We start from the raw sequence: 23,922 nt of genomic DNA, 5'->3' as shown, positions 1-23,922 counted from the left end.
AGATTTTTTATATTTATTTTGATCTAAAGTGACAGTAAAAACATTTTAAATTTTAGAAAAGATTTCTATTTTACATTATTATTAAAAAGTGTTGTAGTAAATCAAATTCCCTTCACAATAACATCTAAAACATTATTTTAGTGGATGTTTTTTAGCGGAAGCATTATATAAACAAAACCAGAGATTTATCATCATCACTATTGAAAAATACTGGCTTCTGAATATTAATCAACGCACATCGACTACTATGTTATTAAACATAACATGAGAAGATATCAGTAATAATGTCATAAGAAATGAGAACAATTGGTACCAAGCAAGATCAATTTGCGTAAACACACTGGTTTGACCACAATTCTTTTATTTTTTGTATCTCAACCTTTTACAGAACAAGTAACAAAAACAAGCAAAACTGTTTAGCAGGATGATAAACTCATTTTCTCATGCTCTAATTACAAAACGAGGAGAGGAACCGGCAGCGGAGGACGAGGTGCTTTAAATATTGTACAGGCGCGTGGAGGTCCCTAGGCGTCGTAGTTGGGGTTTTTGCGCAGGATGACGAAGCCCTCCAGGATGGGTGTGACGGGGAGGTACTCCTCTGTGGCCAGCTCCGCTCTCTCGCCGTGAGCCAGCAGCACCGGTGTGGTGTGAGTCTGGAAACCTGTGATGGCTTTGGGTTTCCCGGCCTGACCCACCACATCTACAGCCTACAAACAGCACAGCACAGTACATTTACATTTCATCATTTAGCAGACGCTTTTATCCAAAGCGACGTACAATAGAAGAACAACAGAAGCAATCAGACCATCGAGAGTGCAGCACAGTATACAAGTGCCATGACCAGTCTCAGTTAGTCCAGCACAGTACACGTAGCTATTTATTTATTTTTATGAATAGAATAGGTAAGTGTTAGTATTAGTTGGTCAGGTGCTGGCGAAAAAGATGCATTTTTGAAAATGGCTAAAGACTCAGCTGTTCGAATTGAGATCGGGAGGTCATTCTATTTTATTTTAAACTGCTGATATTATTATTTTTATTTTTTGTATAAATATTATAGTTTGTGCATTTGTTGTACTATTATTTTTTACCTTTTTTTAAACAATTTGTCTTTGTACGCTGTGGCAATATTTACAATTTTTATAACCTTTTTTTTCCATTTTATTTTAAACTGCTGATATTTTATTCTTTTCTTTTTTCCTTTTTGATTTTTTTTGTATAATTATAGTTTGTGCATTTGTTGTACTATTATTTTGACTTAAAAAAAAACTATTTGTCTTTGAAAGCTGTGGCAATACAAAGCTACAGTCATACATTAAGAATAAAATTCAAAACAGCAAAAAAATTAAATTTTGCATAAAGATATTTTGTGCATTTTAATTTTTAAATTACTTGCACTATTTAATTTAGACTTATTTCTAAAATTCTCATTGTACACTGGCAATACAAAACTACAGTGTAATACACACAAAAAAACAAAAATTGTTTAAATATATTATGCATTTTAATTTGCACTACTGATATTTTAATTGTTAAAATTACTTACAGATTTTACAACTTTTATTTTTTTACGATTTCTCATTGTATGCTGTGACAGTGCAAATCCACATTTTGTCACACAAAGTCAAGATATTTTTTATATAAATAATATATTTTGTGCATTTAATTTGTACTATTGATATTTAAACTACTACAATTATTTGCTCTATTATTTTCACTTATTTATGAATAATTTCTCATTGTACACTGTGAAAATAAAAAGCTACAGTGTCACAAACTAAAAATAAAATTAGAATGGAAAAAATAAAATATTTTGAATGCATTATGCATTTTATTTTGCACTATTGATATTTTAATTGTTAAAATTGCTTGCACTGTTATATTTTGACTTATTTTTTGTTGTACACTGTTTATTACAATATTTTTTTCATACAAATACAACATTTATATTTTGCACTACTGACTATTTTAATTGTTACAATTATTTGCTCTTATTTGAACTTATTTTTGAACAACTTGATAATCAGAAATGTTTGTTGAGCAGCAAATCAGCATATTAGAATGATTTCTGAAGATCATGTGACACTGAAGACTGGAGTAATGATGCTGAAAATACAGCTTTGATCACAGAAATAAATTACAGTTTAACACATATTCACATAGAAAACAGCTGTTTTACATTATAATAATATTTCACTATTTTTACAGCATTTTTGATCAAATAATGCAGCCTTGGTGAGCAGCAGAAACTTCTTTCACAAACAGAGAGAAAACAAAAGCCCACCTGTCCCACTCGCACAGACACCGGCAGCGGTCTGAGCTCCTCGTCGAATGTGACCAGCATACGAGGCTGCATCGCCGCCACCAAACCGTACAGAACGTAATGAGACTTTCCCAGGATTACTGCACACACACACACACACACACACACACATTGCATTATTTCAGATATGCTTTAAACCAGGAGTCTCCAACCTTATTTCATTCGGGAGCTACTTTTTAAAAATGAAGCGGCTGAGAGCTACCAATGTCATACAGTACTTAAATATCTTAATCAATGCATCAACTCAAACTGTTATACACAGCGTTGTTAAAATGTGCTGGAAATATTAAAAAAGCACTGATACACACACACTGAAATCATTTTACCAAGTTTTATGAGAAAAGCCAACAAATAAAATTAGCAGCACTATGCACTTTTTGTTTGCATAAACAGTGAAATAAAACATTAAAAAATGATAGCCGGATTTTAAACTAACAAAAAAGTCATAACATGTACTACATGTTCAAATAAAGTCAACCATTTAAAAAAAAAAAAAATTATAACATATCAGTCTTTATATCTTTTTTTTTTTGACGAGTCAGAATGATAAATTACATTTCATCTGCTCCATAAACATAAGCTAATGTGCATTGTAAAAATCTCAACACTTCTGATAAGAAGATATGCTATTTTCCGTCGACCGGTTCAGATTTACAACAAAAATTTGCTCTGATTTTCTCATTGGTCTGAACAAAAATGTCTGAATCTGAATCTTGTAAATCCACAGCTGGACAGCAGGTGGCGCTTATGAGCAGCAGAACAGAGCTGTTTCCACGGTAACCTCAGTAAACAAAGCTGACAAACACGGCTTTATTACGCACTACACGGAAAGCAAGACAGTCGGTTTCCTTGCATTCACACAAATAACTCAATCATATATTCTTTCATATAATTCCCCTCAGCAGTCATGTTTTCAGCATTTACTGTGAGTTTTCGATCAAATACGGGTTTAATGATAATTAAAATACAAAACGGGATCATTAAAATAACCTCACGGCCGATATGTGACCCTGCAGCACAGAAGCAGTCATAAGCAGCACAGGTATATTTGTAGCAATAACCAACAATACACTGTATGGGTAAAAATTATAAATATTTCTTTTATGCCAAAAATCATTAGGATATTAAGTAAAGATCATGTTCCATGAAGATATTTTGTAAATTTCTTACCATACATATATCAAAACTTATTTTTTGATTAGTAATATGCATTGCTCAGAACTTCATTTGAACAACTTTAAAGGTGATTTTCTCAATATTTAGATTTTTTTGCTCCCTCAGATTCTAGATTTTCAAATAGTTGCATCTCAGACAAATATTGTCCAACAAACCATACATCAATGGAAATCTTTCAGATGATGTATAAATCGAGCGGAGACAGATAATACATGCGCAGTACTGATGCTCTTACTGTTCTTGACGTCCAGGAAGGACACGAGGACCGTGAGTAGTCCGGCGACAGCCACCTGACTCATGAGCTGCCGGTCACTGTGATACGGGCAGAGCGTCAGCGTGCCTTTCCCCAGATGAGTGAGACCCTGAAACACACACACACACACACACACACACACGTCACCTACAACACACACACTACAACAGGTGCTTCACAACGGACGGGGACTTAAGAAAATATCTCTAACAAACCTGTCAAGAACACGTCAGAGTCATATTTCACCACAAAAAAAGGAAAAAGTCTGTTTCCATATTTTTATATAATTAAGTATTTATCAGAGTTATTGTTAACTAAAACTTAAAAAAATTGGTTTTGTTTATTGAAAAAAGCTGAACTAAAACACAAATATTGGATGAAGAAAAACTTAAAACAAATTACAAATGTTGCAATTACAATTTGTTAAGATAAAATGAAAACTGTTTATGTTATTTTTGTATTATTTATGTACTACTAAAATATTTTTTTAATATTTGGATTGTGGACATAAATATAAAAAAAAAAAAAAAAATATATATATATATATATACACACACACATACACACACACACATATATATATATATATATATATTTATGTCCACAATCCAAATATTAAAACAATATTTTAGTAGTACATAAATAATACAAAAACAACATAAATAATACTGTAATAAACTTTGTTATATTTTTTTAAATAAATCTTAACTTAAACTAATTGGAAATAAAATCAATTTATTATATTATGAAGTGTCTATTAGAGTTGTTATCATTAACTAAAACTATTAATTATTATAAAATTTAAAATAAAGCTGAAATAAAATAAATATAATATTAGATGAAAAACTTGAACTAAAAACACAAAAAAAGAAGAAATGTTGCCTTGGCAACTAACCAAAATAAGTGCTAAAATGAGTAAACTGAAATAGATATATCTGGGAATCAAAAACTAATAAAAATGGCAAAAGCACATGAAACTACTAAAGTTTAAACTAAAATTAAACTAAAGTGAAATAAAAAAAGTTACAATTGTCTAATTTATAATGATTTAAAAAAATAAAGTACACTTATGTACAGAATTATATTGTATAATTCTAAATGTAATGTTAAATTCAATATAAATGTAATAAAGTATTATAATAAATGTCATATTTAATATATAAAATTGTACTATACATATATTCATTCATAAACAAATGTAATTAAATTAAATAAATATTACATTATCAATTTAATAACTTATAATAATTACACTTAATATGTAAAATTGTACTTCTACTGGCAGTGATTATTGTTTATTGTTTTAATTTCATGCTGATAAAAACAATAAAAATAAATATAAAATATACAGTATATTTTATTGAAAAAATTTACCAAGTTAACAGTTCCACCAAAAGCTACTGCTTTATTAACTCCGCAAAGTCAATTCATTTTACTAGTGTTTAGAGTTAAGTGCGTGTTAATTTGGTCTCAGATCACAGCGCTCATTAACAGCTCATTAACAGTCAAAACAACAGCAGCTGATGTTAGAAAACGCAGGAATCTTCCTGACGAGAGCAACACATGCATAAAGAGGAATATGTGCACATAAGTACCAATACAAACAAGTCACATGACAAGGTGTTAACAGCAGCTGACCTGTGCGAGTCGGACCATGAAGAGGTTGTTGGGGTCTTTGGCGTGATACTGCGCCAGCTGCCTGAGCATCGCCGCCAGACGCGCGTTATTAGTGCCTGCGGAAGAGAGCAACACGGTAACCATGACAACCGCATCCTCAACAGCCCGCTCTGATTGGTCGAGGCACTGCATGATGTAGGACCCTATGAAATCCGTTTTATTTTTTCTAGTGCTGTCAACGATTAATCACATCCAAATTAAGAGTTTTGTTTACATAATATATGTATGTGTACTGTGTTTATTTATGTATATATAAATACACACACATACAGTATATATTTTGAAAATATTTACATGTTAATATATTTATAAATTTATATCATTATATTTTATATTACATATAAATATATTTAATATATAAACAACATTTTTCTTAAATATATACATGCATGTGTTTGTATTTATATATACATTATAAATGTACACTGTAAACACTCATACATCATGTAAACAAAAACTTTAATTTTGGATGCGATTAATCGTTTTTTTCCCCAAATTCTGTTCCTGTTTTAATTTTTCTGGACTCCTTTTTAATGGATAAATTAAATAAAAGCATGTCTAATTAATTAAAATCATGAAACTTATACAATTTAACATCAGTATATATTAAAAGTTTAACAAAAAATAAAACTATTTTAAGGATTTTATTGTTTTATTGTTACCAGATTCTGTGTTTAAGCATGTGTTTAAGCATGTCGAATGTTAACATTTATTTTTACAATAGCCCTATAAAATGTTTTTTTTTTTTCTCCAGATATTCTGTGTTGTGTATTTAAATTTTTCTGGTTATCAAATAAAAACAAAATTTGTTTTTGGCAAACAATTTTAATACTATTAAAATGAAAACATGGGAGAAATAGTGTGAGATTATTCCTTAAATTTAAAAAAATAATAATTTATTAGTAGTAGTAGTAGTATTATGTACATTCTACTGCACAATAATATATTTCTGACACAGTTTATTCCAGTTAAACCAGACTTTTATTTTAACGGGTTGCCGTGAATATCTTTACGCTTCTGTTTTTATAAATTATGATAATTTTACTCAAACGAAGTGACTCTCAGTGCAGTTCTGGAGATGTTTTTCACGTATTTATGTCCTCATTTAGAGAGACGACAGACACTGAAATCACAGCGAGTGTCACATGCTTCAGTATGTGTGTAGTAAACGAAACCGCGCGTCTGAGCCATTCATTCACACAGAAACACATACAGGATTCACATTTAAAAACTTTTTACGGCTTAATATTTACAGATAATGGTCCATATCACAATTTAATTCAAGTGTAATGACCTACTACTGATTAATACCTCCAAAGTTTGACAAATTCCGTGTCATTCTGTGCTATAAAGTAAACGTTATTCTGCGTTATTCTGTTTTTATGACTGGATTGGTGGAAATCATGGGGCCCTAATGAAGTCACTGATCTGTTATTTGTGCTCGAGGCTGCGAGAGACTGACCGCTGCCCACCATCCCCATGGCAAAGATGGCGTTGTGTGACACTTCGGGGTCGGCATCGTGTGAGAACTTGCTGAGCGTGTCCAGAATGTTCAGCCTCGGGTTGGAGACGGAGATCAGAGCGAGCGCTAACGGCACGGCCCTCCTTAACGTGGGCTCACCGTAACGAAGCTGAATTCACAAGACAGACATCAGAAAGCATTAGCAAGTCAGCTTGGGAAAATAAAATGCATGAAGACTTTAATGTGTCATATATTTAGTTATTATATAATTTTATATATTGAATATAAAATAAATGTACTATAACAATACATATTACATTTAATATTTAAAAAAATATAACATTAATAAATTTCAATAAAACAAATACATACATTTAATAGATTACTATAACAACATTTACTAATAATTTATAAACATTTATTACATAATTATATATGATAATTTACATTTAATATGAATGCAGTACATTATTATATTAATTAGTACATATCATTTTTAATATCAACAATTATATATTTATTCAATATATAAATTTAAAAAATATTAAATATACTACTATAATGCATTATAATAAATATTACATCTAATATTTAAAAACAATATAGTAAATATTAATATTTACTAATAAATTAATAAATGTAAATAAAAGATAAGTACAACTATAATAAATAATATTAATGATTTATATAGGTATTTATTATGTAATTGTATATATTAAATAACAATTGCTTTCTAGATTACATTTTTAGTATATAAAATTATATATATATATATATATATATATATATATATATATATATACATACAAATAAATAAAATATTTATAATATAATACTACACTTAACATTTAATATAAATTATATAAATCATAACTATTTTATATAATTGAATAATGTATTTAAGTAAACTTAAATTATCCTATAATACCTTTATTTATTTACTAAATTAGATATTTATATATTATAATTTTATAATACATTTAATAAATGTAATAAATTCTTAAAATAAATTTAATATCTAAAATTGTAATTTACATCAATTTAATAATAATATTAATCAATTATAATAATTACAGTTAATGTAAAATAAATATGTGTAGAATGTGTTTGTATAATTAACAAATATTTATATTTATTAATAAATAAATGTTTTAAATAAAATTATATTAATATTATAATTATATATTATAATATTACCACTACAAAATAAATATAAATGATTATTATAAAATATAATTAAAGTAAACTAACATTATAAATGTATTTATAATATAAAATATATTAATTTAGTTGCGTTTTATTTATTTGGCACAAAAAAAAAAAAGAAGAAAAAAAAAAAAGTCAGTGACTCACCAGGTGTCCAAATGTGCGCAGGGCCATTTCTGAGCCGATCTCCTCACCCATAGCGATGAGAGCGATACCGAGCACCGCCACACCCTGCAGCATCATCAGAATGAGTCTCACTGACCGCTGACAAACACACAACTCAACTCAGCACAAGAGAAAGCACACCCACACACACACACCTGATGGGAGCCCATGTCTGCTGCCGCATCCTTCTTATCTTTGTCTTTTTTGTCTTTCTTGTCTTTATCATCGTCTTTGTCCTTGTTGTCATAGTGTTCGCTGCAGATATGCAGCAGCTGCTGCACCTTCAGCACGTTACCGGAGCCTGAGACACAGACAGACGGATGAACGGTTAGGCGTGTGTTTTATACGAGGCGTGTGAGCTGAGAGAGCACTGACTCACCTGCGTATGCGCAGACGTCCACCAATGTGTTACCGAAGCTACGGAAGGGTTCAGGAACGACTTGAAGAGCTGCTAGAGTCGTCTCGATCGCCTCACCTTTACCTGCATTCAAAATGTATATAAAGGATTATCAAATTGTAAAAGCTGCAATTATATTAAATGTACGTGCTGTGTTTCAGAGTGCAGCGTGGCACTGAGTTCATTTACACACGAGCAGCTCATGATCCGGTGTTTTGAGGACATCAGTTCACAGTAAATGCTGCTCTAAAATACAAGCTTGATGCTTTAAAAAATTAAGCCTTAAAAATTAGTATTGTATATTGTAATTTTGCAATGCCAAACAGTAAAAAAAAAAAATAATAATAATAATTATATATATATATATATATATATATATATATATATATATATATATATATATATATATATATATATATATATATATATATATATATATATATATATATATATATATATATATATATATATATATAGTTATTACTATATTACATAATTTTTCTTAAAAACTAGTGCTGTCAAACGATTAATCACGATTAATAGCATCCAAAATAAAAGTTTTTGTTTACATAATATGTGTGTGTGCTGTGTATATTTATTATGTATATATTAATACACACACATATTATACACACACATGCATGTATATATTACAGAAAAAAATAAGTTATGTTTATATATTAAACAGATTTGTTAGATTTAGATTAATATAAGTATGCACATGTAAATATTTTCAAAATATATACTCAAAATATAATGTGTGTATTTACATCTACATAAATATACAGTACACACATTTTATGTAAACAAAACTTTTGGATGCAATTAATCACGATTAATCGTTTGACAGCACTAGAAAAACTCAAGTTATTTATTTTACAGTTAAGTATTGCAATAGTAATACTATTTGTATGTGTACTATTTTCTTTAATTATAATAAAACAACTTTTAAAATTATTAATTAATAGTAATATTGAAATATAAAACACTTATTTTAAAATGTAATATTTATTATTTTATATATACACAGAGGCTCAAAGATTTTCACTACAACCCACCAAAATAAAAGCATATTATATAATAAATAATACATATTTCATAAATAGTTCTAAATTTGATTTAAATTAAAGAAAGTGAAAAATTATGATACTATTTTACATATTACTATATTGCACAGTTGAATGTACTTCAAGTAATAATCATACAATGTTTTTATTTTTAAAGTGTTTTAAAGAATAACAATTTTCACTGATGTTTTCATTTAAACAGTAAACTTTAATATTAAAGTTAGTCTTGTTTTAAAATGCTGCTTGATTTTTTACATGTTTGAAAATGAAGAAATTAAGACATTCATAAATGTAATTTTACAACACTAAACAGTAAAATAAATTATTTTTTATTGTTATTATTATTTTTTAAATGCCCAGTTTTTTTATTTTACAGTGAAATATTGCAATAGTAATGCTTATTTTGTGTAACATTTTCTAATAAACAAATTCTATATTTATTTATTTTTAAATTTTTTATCATAACTTTTTTGAATGTTATTGTTTTTAATCTCAGTAAGCTGTACTTCTGGTTAAACAACGGACAAACAAAGTTAAACTATTTAAAATTGTTAATCATAAATAACAATTGACATTATTATTATTATTTTATAGTTAAATTGATTTATTTGAAATTGTGCCCTACAAACAAGCACAGCAAACCTGAAGCTTGCAAGAAATTTTTTTTAATTGCAATTAGATAATTTCCCAAATTGCAATACCTCAGAAGGTTTTACTGTATGTACTGTATTGTGTTTTCTTCTTACCCAGATGGTTGAGTCCGAGGCCGAGTGGCAGCCAGCGAGCGTACGTGTCTTTGAGCTCCTGCTCGCTCTTCTCCATGATGGTCTGGAGGATGGTGGAAGTGACATCACCGTTACAGGAACCCACGGCGATCATGCCACACGCCAGCGCCGTCACTCCCGCCACCTGCAGAAACACACACGGACTCATCAAACACACACACAGCGACCGGTCACACACACTCATCAGTGCTCTACAGTGCGACTGAATACTACTGCGTGCGACTATGAAAAAATATCCCGATCAGCATATTTGTGTTTGCGCTGAGGGGAGCTTCAAAGGTTTCTAACGTACTCACAACCTGTTTTTGCAGCGCTGAGTAATGCATCACAGACGTATCCTCTCATTATAACAGTGCAGACAGAGTGTAAATGAGAGATTCACTGTGCAGTGTAGAGAGTTAATACAACAGTTCATTAAACGAGGGCCGATTCTCAATATGCGTTCTTGTCTGTTCTTGTGAAATGTCATCAGTCGTTGCCCAAGTACATCGAGCCAAGTACAGTTCAAATCCCCGGATGTGTTCTTGCTCCGCCCCTTTTATCGAGGATGCATCCAGAGGTGACTTGTGCGAACCTGAGGCAGCCAGGTATCCCAGAATGCATTTCGCACCAATCAGCGAGCGTTAATGGCGGAGGGGAAAACCGCCAGTAGTACACATTTATTTCTTAAATACTGATTTAATTTGATTGGTAACTTATTCTTATTCTACTTGTTTTTATTCTGTTGTTTTAATTGGAAATGTTAAAAAGCTTATAAATATGTGAGCACAAAAGCAGTCATAAGCAGCACAGGTATATTTGTAGCAATAGCCAAAAATACATTGCATGGGTCAAAATGATCCATTTTTCTTTTATGCCAAAAATCATTAGGATATTAAGTAAAGATCATGTTCCATGAAGATACTTTGTAAATTTCTTACCGTAAATATATCAAAACTTCATTTTTGATTAGTAATATGCATTGCTACGAACTTCATTTGAACAAATTTAAAGGTGATTTTCTCAATATTTTGATTTTTTTGCTCCCTCAGATTCCAGATTTTCAAATAGTTGTATCTCAGCTAAATATTGTCCGATCCTAACAAACCATACATCAATGGAAAGCTTAATTATTCAGCTTCCAGATGATGTATACATCTCAATTTCGAAAAATTGACACTTAATCACTGGTTTTGTGCTCCAGGGTCACATATATATATTTTTTTAATTTGACAAAAGATGACATGCATAAGTTAGACAAATGCAATTACTAAAGTAAAAACAAAATTCCCTGTGAATCACTTTGAGTCAAATATCACCTCGCAACGGGAAGGTTAATTTTTGATCAGAATTTTTGATTATTGATTAGAAGGTGCTCCTAAACTTTTGACCTCACAAGCGCTCCTAAAAAGAAAAGTAAGCGTAGAGCCCTGCTCTTGCACACACACGCACCTCCATGCTGGATTTGGAGTCTCCCATGACCGGAAGCAGAAGAGAGAGAACATCCTCTCTGTTGGAGCCGGCGTACGCCAGACCCAACCTGCACAAAAACAGCAAAAATATTCAGAATTTAGGGAGAAACTTTAGCATTTCATAGCTTAATTTGATAAAAATAAATAAATAAATAAAAAAGTATTATAAAAGTACAATACACACTGAAACTAAACGGTCTTCACTACGGTATCCACCCACCAAAATAAAAGTTCAGTTTAACGAAGAAATGACGACAGAAATATATCACTATTGTATAGTAGAATATTCCTCAATTTAAAAAAAAAAAAAAAAAAAAAATCACACAATTTGATAAAACGTTACATTTTAAGGGATAACAATTTTTAGTCCATGTTTTAATTTAAACAGTAAAACTTCACATTTAAGCATTAATTTGATTACCGCTTTTAATGATACATTTAAAATAAATCATGAAACACAGAATTCAGAATCATTCAAATACAATTTCTGAAAAAATAAAACATAGGGCCCTATTATTGTTAGAATTTTATTATTATTATTATTATTATAAATTATTACATTGTTAAACGTTTTATGAATTAAATCGATTAGACATACTTTTAATTATTAAAATTTATTTAAAACTAATTAAATTAAATTTCAACATAATTCAACATTCAAAAAACAATCAGAAAATCAGATTTTCAATACAAACCACCAAAATAAGTGTATATTTAACATATGCTCCCATAATTTAATCTGTGCGACCTCAAAATATATTTGGGAGCACTTGTGCGAGTGCGTATAATTGTTGTAGTGCGACCTGTTTTAATTTCTCTAAAAACGTTCACAGTTATGTGCCTTCTGTGTGCTGATACGGTACGTAACGTCATCTTTACGTTCTTAAATTTAATGCAGATTGTAGATTGGTTAATATTAGCTGTCAGTCACTGCTTTCCGCTCAGGTGACCGGGAGCTAACTACCGCGGGAAATGCAAAGGGCTGAAGAAGAGAGAAAATGAAAGGAAACACAGACAGATTTCTTTTGTAAACCACCTAAAGTTACAAATAATGTTGCTGGTGATAGCGATCACGTGGTGAATGTTGACCCAGCAGCCGAAAAGGCGGCGTAGTTTTCGGAGAGAATGGTTGAAAGACTTCGAGTGGCTCCGCTGTGAAGATGCACTGTGCTCTATGCACCGCTTCACTTTAAAGCCTGTGGGACGGAGTTTGCAGGTAACACTAACAGCATTCGCCACCGAATCCACACATTTTAAGCTCGAGAGCTTGGTTAAACACAGAGAGAGTGCCAAACACAAGAAATGCAGGGACAAGTGTGTGGCAGAACGTTCAGGATCATCAGGTTCAATCGTTAAGGCCTTTAATTGTCAGGATGCTCACGTAAGGGGCTGCGATAATATCGTAATTGTTGTTTTAACGATGTGCGATTTGACATTATCGAGTATATTACAAAAACCAAACCAAACACCTACAGAGAGTGCACGCATGCATGACGTGCTGAAGTCTAGTAGGTTAGACTAGTGCGTGTGCGCTTTCACTGCATGATTCAATCTATTAAAATGCATAACAAAATTCAAGATATGGGGGCTTTATATCATTTCATATAGTTAATATCACACGAACAGTGCCAAAAATCAGTATGATTACAAATATGAAGAATATCAAAATCAGCTAGACTACCAGCACAATAACACAAGCAAAATATCGTCAAATATCAGATTAACTTCGGTGGTTTACGAAAGAAATCTGTCAGTGTTTCTTTTCATTTTCTCTCTTCTTCAGCCCTTTGCATTTCCAGCGATAGTTATAGCTCCCGGTCACCTGCCAGCGGAAAGCAGTGACTGGGTGATTAACAGCTAATATATTAACCAATCTGCATTAAAGTTAAGAATGTAAAGATGAAATCTGTTAATATATAATTTGTAGTTATGGTGCTCATTAATTTTTGCTGGTGCTCCTAACTTTTTAAAGTTGGGAGCACCAGTGCTACAAAGTAAAAAAAGTTCATTTCAAGCCTTGATTTAATAAATATAATACATATTTAATAATATTTATATATGTTAAATTACGAAAATCCTGCGATTTTATAGGGCCATAATTTCAAATGATTGGTGTCAAATCAGAATTATATTACTATTTTATATATTACTATATTGCATCCAAGTAATAATCATACAATTTATTAAAATGTTATTTTTTTAAATCTAATGAATAACACATTTTTACCCATGTTTTAAACAATAAACCTTAAGATTACACAAAGTCGATTACCACCGTTTTTGATTAAAGCAAGCTGATAAAAACCATTCTTAAATCGAGGCAGAAACTCAAAGATTTCCACTACAACCCATCTGAATACAAGTATGTTCTACAATAAATTAAATAAATATATTTAATATATAAGTTTAGTTAGGAAAAACTTTTCACAGGGCTCTATTAATCTCTAAATGATGCGTGTCATTTCTGAATTACCCAAAAATGGCCCCGATCCTCATGATGTTGCTGTTATGTAGGACGTAATCAGAGAGCAGAGCCAGAGCGGGATCACACTCGTTACGAACGCCGGAGTTAACGATACCACACGCCAACAGCGCTCCGGACTGAAAGAAATAAAGAGAAAAATACCATATATATCAGTATTGTCATTTCACAGTCACACTGAAAAATGTAATAATAAAAATAACAATAATAAGTGTTATTATTATGTATCATGGTAACACTTTACAATAAGGTTCATTAGTTGACAACATTAGTAAACAGGAACTAAGAATGAACAATACTTATACAGCATTTATTAATCTTAATGTCAATTTCAGCATTTATTAATGCATTATTAAAATCACAAGTTGTGTTAGTTAACATTAGTTCATGCACTGTGAACTAACATTAATAAACAATGAACAACTTTATTTTCATTAACTAACATTAACAAAGATTAATAGAATGTAATAATACATTAACTAATGTTAACAAATGACACCTTATTGTAAAGTGTTACCTGTATCATAATATATATTTGTTCATATTATACTTTTTTCAGTGAACTATTACAACAGTAATATTTCTCTTTTTTTTTTTTTTTTTTACTGTTAAACGTTTTATGAATTAAATTGATTAGACATTCTTTTAATTATTTAAATTTAATTAAACCTGTAGCACGAAACCTGGAATTAAATTTTAACATGCAATTTCATAAAAACTATCAGAAACTCAGATTTTCATTACAACCCACCAAAATAAAAGTGTATTATATTTAATAAATATAATACATACTGAAAGACACACTGAAAGAAAAAAGTACCATAAATATTAGTATGTTATATATATATAAGCATATTAGTATCATTATGTATCATAATATATATATATTTTTGTTTCATATTATACATTTTTCAGTGAAATATTTCAACAGTAATATTTCTTATTTTGTTTTTCATTTGCATTAATAACAACAACAAATTATTATTATTCTATGGTTGTATTTTTTTATAATATAATTTTTTATAATCACATGATTTGTTTTTCCCAAATCATGCCGCTCTTAAAGTGAGCGCACTAATTAGTGTGAATCTGCACCTTGATGTAGTCCTCAGATGAATAAAGATATTTATCGATCTGCGTTAGACCGCCGTCCACGTCCCACAGCAGAATCATTCCCAGAGACGCCGCCGCGCTGAGCATGCCTGCAACACACACACACACACACACACACTTAATCAAAGATCATCAGATTTATGTCGTCTAACTGCCCAGAGACGGGCCTGTTCTCACCGTGGTCCTTGTTCTTGTAAAGCCATTTGTTTCCGTCCTCCGTGAGCAGTTTGTCCTGTCCGAACGCGGCGTTAACGAAGCCGTTGACGAAGGAGGAGGCCAGATTCATGCGAGCGGAGTCCACCTGTGAGCCGCTGCTGCCGAACCCTGAGACAAACACCGTCAGTAAAACACGTGACGTACAGAAAACATTCCTCATGAGAGCTGAAGCGGCTTACGGTTGTTCTCCAGGTGGGTTTTGTAAATGTCGTCTGGCACTTTCGGCTCCATGATGTCCAGCTACAGAGGAAAACAAATCAAAATAAACATGAAAACATGTCAGGGTCACATTCACAAGAAAATAAAAAAGTTATTGCATTTTGAATTCCAAAAAACACCCCACATTGCTGACATACATTTTCACGACAAATTGTCAAAAAGACACAAAACTACCCATTAGGACACAATAATATTTACATCAAATCTATAATAATTGAATTTATGTAAATCAGCATGAATCAAATTCAGTATACCGAAATACTACCATTATGTATATTTATAATTATACTTAATTTAATTAAAATAATATATATATATATATATATATATATATATATATATATATATATATATATATATATATATATATATATATATATATATATATTTATTTTACATCACATTAAAAGCACCTCATGATTTTTCCCCATTTGTTCCAAGCACGACTAAAAAAAAATATTATATAAAATTATATTAATAGTTTTCAATATAATTGTTTATTAAGCTATATAAATGTAGCTACTTAATTTCAATATTACATTTTTCCACATCACATTAAAAGTAGGGATGGGCATTTTCCAAAAACACTGCATTCGAATATTCGTTTATTTAAATGAGGTTTAATGAGAAAGACGTTATTTTTAATTATCAAGTTTTTGTCATGATTTCCGAGCAAGCGTATGCTTAGCCGTTACACAACAATGTTCTACAACAAAGTTACGTTATATCGCAAGGTTTTATTTTGGTTGACAGCATGTGTAAACAAAAAAAAATAAATAAATAAATAAATAATATATATATATATATATATATATATATATATATATATATATATATATATATATATCAAAAACAAAAGCATTCAAGATCAAGCAGAGCAAACGGAAAATCAAGCAGACCGTGCCAATTACAGTAAGAGTAATTACATTTGGTCAGATCATTTAGTAAAACCATTTTGATCAAAGTAAATCCAAACTTCGTGAGGCAGATGAGACTTTCTGTGATCAAATACTATCAACTTGTTGACACGCTCTACAGCGCCACCCAGTGCATTTAGTTATAACTGCTTAGGATTTATCATGGATTCCCTGCATTTACGGCCAGCAAATAAACACACAGTAAATTTCGAATAGTGCGTTTATTTTTTTAATAATAATTACAGACCGAATATTCAAATGTTCGACTATTTGTGCACAGCCCTAATTAAAAGCAACAGATTTTTCTCTCCATTTCAAAGACAAAGAATATTTCTATTAATATACAATTTTATTTTTTAATACAAATGTTTATTAATATATATATATATAAATGTACTTAATTTAACTTAAATATTATTCTTTCCACATCCCATTAAAAGCAACTCGATTATTTTCCCATTTGATCCAAAAAAATCTATTACTTAACTTTATATTTTTAATATAAATATTTATAAAAATGTACTTCATTTAATTTAAATATTTAAAAAAATTCACACCATATTAAAAGCAGCAATTTATTTCCCTATTTGATCAGATATTTGATTTAATATAGTTATTTTTAATATTAGTGTTTATTATTATTATATAACTCAATTTATACGTATAAATTTTACAATAATACATTTCTCATTTGAAGTTAAATCTTTTTGAAGTTAAAGATTTTTTCATGACAAAGCACATTTTCACTGAAATTTCTCAATGTAATTAATACATTTTAAAAAACACACATTTTTTTAATTATTGTCATACGGGTATAAAACGATCCTGTCTGGACATAACGATATTTTTCATTAAAATCAGAATGATTTAAATTCAGTTCATTTACCATATGCATATTTAGAACTGAAATAATACAATACAATCATTTTTGTTGCACCCTAACCCTTGTTTCTTTTGGGATTTTGTGGTGAAATATGACCCGGATATTTTCGTGTGTGTGTGTGTGTGTGTGTGTGTGTGAGATCACCTCTCTAGCCAGTGCAAGGAAGTTGCTGTTGAGCTGCACGTTGGACATGATCTCCGTCAGATCTTCATAATCCTCCACATCTTCATTGAGCTCCAGGAACATGCCGTGTCGACCCAACATGAATGACATCTGCTTCTGAATGACACTGAACACACACACACAGTTACTATCGGTGTTAAACAAATGGAAAAAACTATGGGCAAACTGTGCATGTGCGTCATACATGTCCTTGCAGGAAGTAAAGATGTTCTCCACCAGCTCCACGTCATTGAGCATCAGCGCGAGCCTGAGGGCTTCTGGGTAACGGTTAAACTTGCGGAAGATGTTGAGAGCGCATTTCAGCAGAGCCGAGTTCTCCGGTTCGGGGACGTAACTCACACAGCTGGAGTTTGCATTAAAAAAACACATTATTGACATTTTATTGAGAATAAAGCACATTTCCACAGCATGATTTTCCCACATTTGATCAAAGACAAAAATATTTGTATTAATATATAATTACCTTTTAATATAAATGTTCATTAATACATATAAATTTATATGAATTCATTAAAATAGATGTAATAAATATATTTATTTAAATTACTTTTATTAACATTTAAAATTAACAAAAATTATATTTACGTTAATCTAAAAACATTTTTTTATTGGCAATAAAGCACATTTCCACAGAATAAAAGGAAAAATACATATCTAATAATATAAAATAGTTATATATATATATATATATATATCAATTTATAAATGTACTGAATACATTTAATTACGAGGCGTTTTCAATCATATAAAATTAAAAATTAATATAAAAATTATATTTAAGTTAAACCTTGAGACATTTTTAAATGGACAATAAAGCACATTTCCGTGGCATGATTTTTTTTCTCCATTTGATCAAAGAAATAATATGCCTATCAATATAAAATTGTTTTTAATATAAATGTTTAATACATATACATTTATATGAATGTATTAATATAAATGTAATAAATACATTTAATTATTAGCCTTTTTTCATTAATATAAATTTTAAATTAATATAAAATTAAATCTTGAGACATTTTCAAGACAATAAAGCACATTTTCACTGACATTTCTCATTATTGTTATGCAAAAAAACTCATTCTCATTATGTGGTGAAGAAATAATAACAACAACAATTACACACAAACACTCAGAGACGTGTGTTCAGAGGCATTGTGGGTAAAGGTGTCTCACCTGGTCAGGTAGAGGCAGACTTTAGAGTAGGCGTTTTCATCGATGTACGTGTCCAGCATGTCGAGCCGCTCGATTTCCATCAGGAGGTCACAGGCCTCGTGCTCGGCATTATGGGCCATGTTATACGGGACGATCTCTTTGACCAGCTTTAGAAGGACTTCCTGTTGAGCTTTATCTGCTTCCTCGATCTCCTGCCATTCTTTAGCGACCTCTCCTGCCAGATGCCTGCAAACACACACAAGATCACATCACAGACAGTTCCCAGACTGCACTTCTCAGTCTAAGGGAAGTTTGTGAGGCTCATAGAACAGATCACTGGTTTCTAGTCTAATACTGTATTAGTATTATTTTAGTGCAATTTATATACTATTTTAGAATTTATAAATATTTAGAATTAGCTTTAATTGTTATACTTTAATTTTAATTTTAGTTAGTTTAATTTTAAATAGTTTTGTTATGTGCTTTTGTCAGTTTTATTTTTTAATATTTCTATTTATCTTTAGTTTAACATTTTTATTTTTCATTATTTATATATTATATACACACACACACACACACATAATATAATTTTTATATTTTCAATTTGAGTTTTAGTTCAGTTAAGTTTATTTTAGTTGAGCTTTTTCTAATTTTGTTATACACTTTTTTTTAAATATATTTAGCTCTCATTTATTTTTATTTCAGCTTATCATTTTGTTTCAGATAGTGGCCAAAACAATATTTCAAAATTGTTGATAAAATTTATAAAAATACTTAGAATTAGCTTTTTTTTTTTGTTGTATTTTCAGTTTTCATTTTCATTTTAGTCATTTTGTTATGTACCTTTGACATTTTTATTATTATTATTATAAAAAAAAAAAAATCGAAAGCAACATTTCAAACCAAAATTGTTTCAGTGAGGAAAAATTAATTTTGATCTTAAAAATTATTCACTTGTGTGTAATATTGTAATTTGTTGCATTTACAAAGTAACTATTTTTAATTTCGACCGAATAAACATTTATAATTTTCGCTTTTATCATTTAAAAATATTTCGTACTTGGAAAAATATAAGCTAGCGCTCAATAGAAATATAACAAACTAATAAAAATGACAAAAGCACATATTACCGAAACTTACACTAACATGGAAACCAAAAATATGTAAATCAAAATGCGTTGTAGTTTTAGTAATTCTATTTAAATTTGTTTCAGTTAGTGGCCAAAGCAACATTTCTAATTTTCGTTTATGCTATTTATAAACATTTTGAACTGAAATATTAAGTGAATTAGAAATATTTTTTGGAAAAGAACAAAATGAACAAAAATACACACAAAAAAAGTTTAAACTAAAATAAAAAATAAAAAAAAAAAAATCTTTATTCCGTTTTATATTATTCCAGCTTTATTTCAAAAACTGAAAGTGATTTTCAATAGTTCCAGAAGACACTGGTGTAATGTTTGTGTCTTCTTCAGCATGTGGTCTGGTGGACGTATGCTATTTATAAATATTTTGAACTGAAATATAAATAAAGCTAATTAGAAATAATAGAAACACTTTACAATAAGGTGTCATTTGTTAACATAAGCTACTGTATTAACTAACATAAACAATGAACTACATTTACTACAATATTTATTCATTTTTGTTAACGTTAGTTAATAAAAAATACAGCAATTCATTGTTAGTTCACAGTGCATTAACTAATGTTAACAAACACAACTTGTGATTTTAATGCATTAGTAAATGCTGAAATTAACATTAACTAAGATTAATAAATGCTGTAGAAGTATTGTTCATTCTTAGTTCATGTTTACAAATGAACCTTATTGTAAAATGTCACCGAAATATTTTTTAAAAAGAACAAAAATGACATTACTAAAGTTTAAACTAAAATGAAAATGAAAAAATAAAATCTATCCGTAAGCATGGCACTGGTGTGATGTTTGTGTCTTCAGCGTGACGTACCTGACGTATTCGTGTCCCCACGAGGCGAGCTCCTCCTGCGAGCCCAGCAGACGGTATTTCAGACACTCTCGCTCGCTGCTCATGGTCATGGCGAGAACTGACACCACGTCTGCGCAGAACTGCTGTGAAAGACAGAGACAGACTGTCACGCTGCACACAAACACATGCTGATCACCTCATCAAATAACACTCTATGACTGAGGCTGCACCTTGTTCTCTCCTGGCGCCATGTTCTGGTAGATCTCCTTGAGTTTGGCGTAATGCGGTCGCAGGAACTTGAGCGGTTTGGGCACCGATGTCATGGAGGTCGTGGAGGAGCGGATCTGACGACGCAGTTCTTCCAGAGCAGGACGGTACAGAGACGTGTCCTTCTCCTGAGAAACACAGAAAACGAGCGTTTTCACCACCAACATTTTTTTTACAGAAAGTGCCAGACGAATAAATGTCCTTAATATGAGTGAAACAGAATATTCAGTGAGAAATTACGTAGGTCAGGATGTGACTTTATCCATTAGGATATGATTGCATTGTGAAAACTTCTTTTGCAACAGGCATCCATTTCAGAAATGCTTTCATTTTCATATTTTCAGTTTTCCTATTTTAAGTAAATGTCATTTTATTATTATTTTATTTCAGTTTTAATAATGTTAGTACTTCAACTTATTTCAGTTAGTTTTTCTATTTCTATTTCTCTTCATTTTTTGTAAAAGTTACGATGTCATTTTTATGAATAAAATGGCATATTTTTAATTAAACTGTCTTAATTACTTGTTCGTTCAGTTTTAGTCCGAGTAATTTTAATACTTGAACTACAATATATTTCAGTTTTTTTTTAGTGTTTTATTTATTAGGATTACAATTTATTGTGAAAAATGGACAATGACGTTATTGGTAAACATTATTTTGCATCAACAAGTCATTTCAGTAATTAAGATATTACAGTCCAAAAAAATTATTTTCTTTAAAAAAAAAAACTTAAGTTCTTTTGTCACTTGTGACCCTGGAGCACAAAAGCAGTCATAAGCAGCACAGGTATATTTGTAGTAATAACCAACAATACATTGTATGGCTCAAAATTATCCATTTTTCTTTTATGCCTAAAATCATTAGGATATTAAGTAAAGATCATGTTCCATGAAGATATTTTGTAAATTTCTTACCATAAATATATCAAAACTTCATTTTTGATTAGTAATATGCATTGCTAAGAACTTAATTTGAACAACTTTAAAGGTGATTTTCTTATATCGTCCGATCCTAACAAACCATACATCAACAGAAAGCTCATTTATTCAGCTTTCATATGATGTATAAATCTCAATTTTTACAAAAAAAAAAAAGACCCCTATGACTGGTTTTGTGGTCCAGGCCAGGCTCCCATTTCATCTTAGTTTATTTTAATTAGTATTTTATCCACCACAATTTGATTTTATTGTGAAAAATGGGCAATGACAGTATTGGTAAACATTATTTTGCATAAGTGAGCCATTTCATAAATCAAGAAACTAATTACACTTTGATTCATAATTACAAAACAAACAATTCACACAAAATTCAGCATATTTATCTTAATTTTGCTTCTTAAAATGCGTCAACATAACATTTCAGAATCAGAATGAGCTTTATTGCCAGGTCTGTTTACACATACGAGGAAGCTTCAGAATGACAGTGACAGGACAAAACACAGATAATAAAAGTAAATAGGGAATAACATTATACAAATAGACAATTTTGTATGTACAGGTATATTATTTCACCTGAAATAATAAAAAAGTCCACTTACACCGAGTCTTTCCACGAGCATCTCCAGCTCCTCCTGAAGCTGTTTGTCCTCCTCTGACTGCAAAAACAACAAATACATCGAACAAAATGCTTATTTACAATATCACACACACATCAGACATCTACAAACAACGAAAGAGAACTATTTTTAAAACCAGACAAATGACTTTCTCTTCAGTGAAATCATATTTGCAAACTATATCCATCCTTTCATTCAATAATTCCCTGTGTTTATATATTTATATGAAGCGTATGAATATCCCTGGACTGTCTGCAGGTCAGTTGGACGTATTAACGCCGTGTTATGCACAGACACGGTGTTTTAAAGTGTTTCGCGCTGATATTGATGTATAATCAGTGTGTAATTATGAATGTGAGTGTGTTGTGTGGATGTGTTTGAGAGTCAGGCCTGCAGAGTGACTCAGGCGGAATTCAAACTCAGTCTAAAGCGTCTGTTTTTCTCTCTCTCACCAGCTCCTGCTCCTCTTTCTTCTCCTTGTCTTTCCCCGCCGGTTTCTTGTCCTTCTCCTCCGTGATCTCGGACTGCTTTTTCTCCTTTTTCGCGGTTTCCTCCATGATTTTTCTGCTGCTGTTTCTCTGAGTGCGACTCACTACCGCTAACGATGTTTCTTCTTCTGCGGCTGATGCGCGTCACAGTACTGCAGCACTGCAGCAAACTACCGCCACCCACCGGCCGCGCTGAGAACTGCACTCTGTGTGTTTTCCATTTCCTGAAGGCAAATTTTACAAATACAAATGTATAATTATAAAAATATGTATAATTTTTATTGCCAAAATAATTCACAAAATTAATTATTGTTATTGTCACCAACTATATTTCAAATAAATTTTTATGAAGCTGAAAGCACATAGGGAATATGGATAGATTTCATTTTTAATTTTAATTTTAATTTAAACTTTAGTAATGTTTTTGTGTGTATTTGTCATTTTTGTTCTTTTAAAAAAAAGATACCTTATTGTAAAACACTTTACAATAAGGTACATTAGTTAACATGAACTAAGAATGAACAATACTTCTACAGCA

General features: G+C 30.5%; 1 protein-coding gene across 2 annotated transcripts; it reads right to left on the bottom strand.

Moving 5' to 3' along the window:
- Positions 1-344: 344 nt before the first annotated feature.
- Positions 345-23,520, bottom strand: psmd2 (proteasome 26S subunit ubiquitin receptor, non-ATPase 2). Of its 2 annotated transcripts, none has more exons than XM_058745229.1 (21): positions 23,349-23,520; positions 22,879-22,935; positions 21,305-21,469; positions 21,096-21,217; positions 19,149-19,373; positions 18,157-18,315; positions 17,934-18,078; positions 15,950-16,010; positions 15,732-15,878; positions 15,537-15,643; positions 14,433-14,560; positions 11,940-12,027; positions 10,470-10,632; positions 8,639-8,740; positions 8,415-8,560; positions 8,242-8,325; positions 6,889-7,057; positions 5,388-5,482; positions 3,732-3,858; positions 2,282-2,400; positions 345-707 (listed from the first exon to the last, which is right to left on the bottom strand). In XM_058745229.1, exons 1-21 carry the CDS (start codon positions 23,451-23,453, stop codon positions 525-527), a joined length of 2,697 nt encoding a protein of 898 aa, XP_058601212.1. In that variant the 5' UTR covers positions 23,454-23,520; the 3' UTR covers positions 345-524. The 2 variants fall into 2 exon arrangements, with proteins under 2 accessions (XP_058601212.1, XP_058601213.1); XM_058745230.1 differs by having other exon boundaries at positions 21,096-21,214.
- Positions 23,521-23,922: the final 402 nt, after the last annotated feature.

This window comes from Onychostoma macrolepis, chromosome 15 (genome assembly GCF_012432095.1).
Source record: "Onychostoma macrolepis isolate SWU-2019 chromosome 15, ASM1243209v1, whole genome shotgun sequence".
NCBI lineage: Eukaryota > Metazoa > Chordata > Actinopteri > Cypriniformes > Cyprinidae > Onychostoma > Onychostoma macrolepis.
Note: the sequence above shows the minus strand (reverse complement) of the source record. Positions and strands in the feature narration are given on the sequence as shown.

Bases quoted from the DNA above. Each gene is read 5' to 3' on its own strand.
- psmd2 (XM_058745229.1), bottom strand. From the start codon at position 23,453: ATGGAGGAAACCGCGAAAAAGGAGAAAAAGCAGTCCGAGATCACGGAG. The intron at 21,470-22,878 runs GTAAGTGGACTT...TGTGTTTCTCAG, and splicing joins TGCTCGTGGAAAGACTCGGT to GAGAAGGACACGTCTCTGTA. The intron at 16,011-17,933 runs GTGATCTCACAC...TTTCCTCTGTAG, and splicing joins TCCTTGCACTGGCTAGAGAG to CTGGACATCATGGAGCCGAA.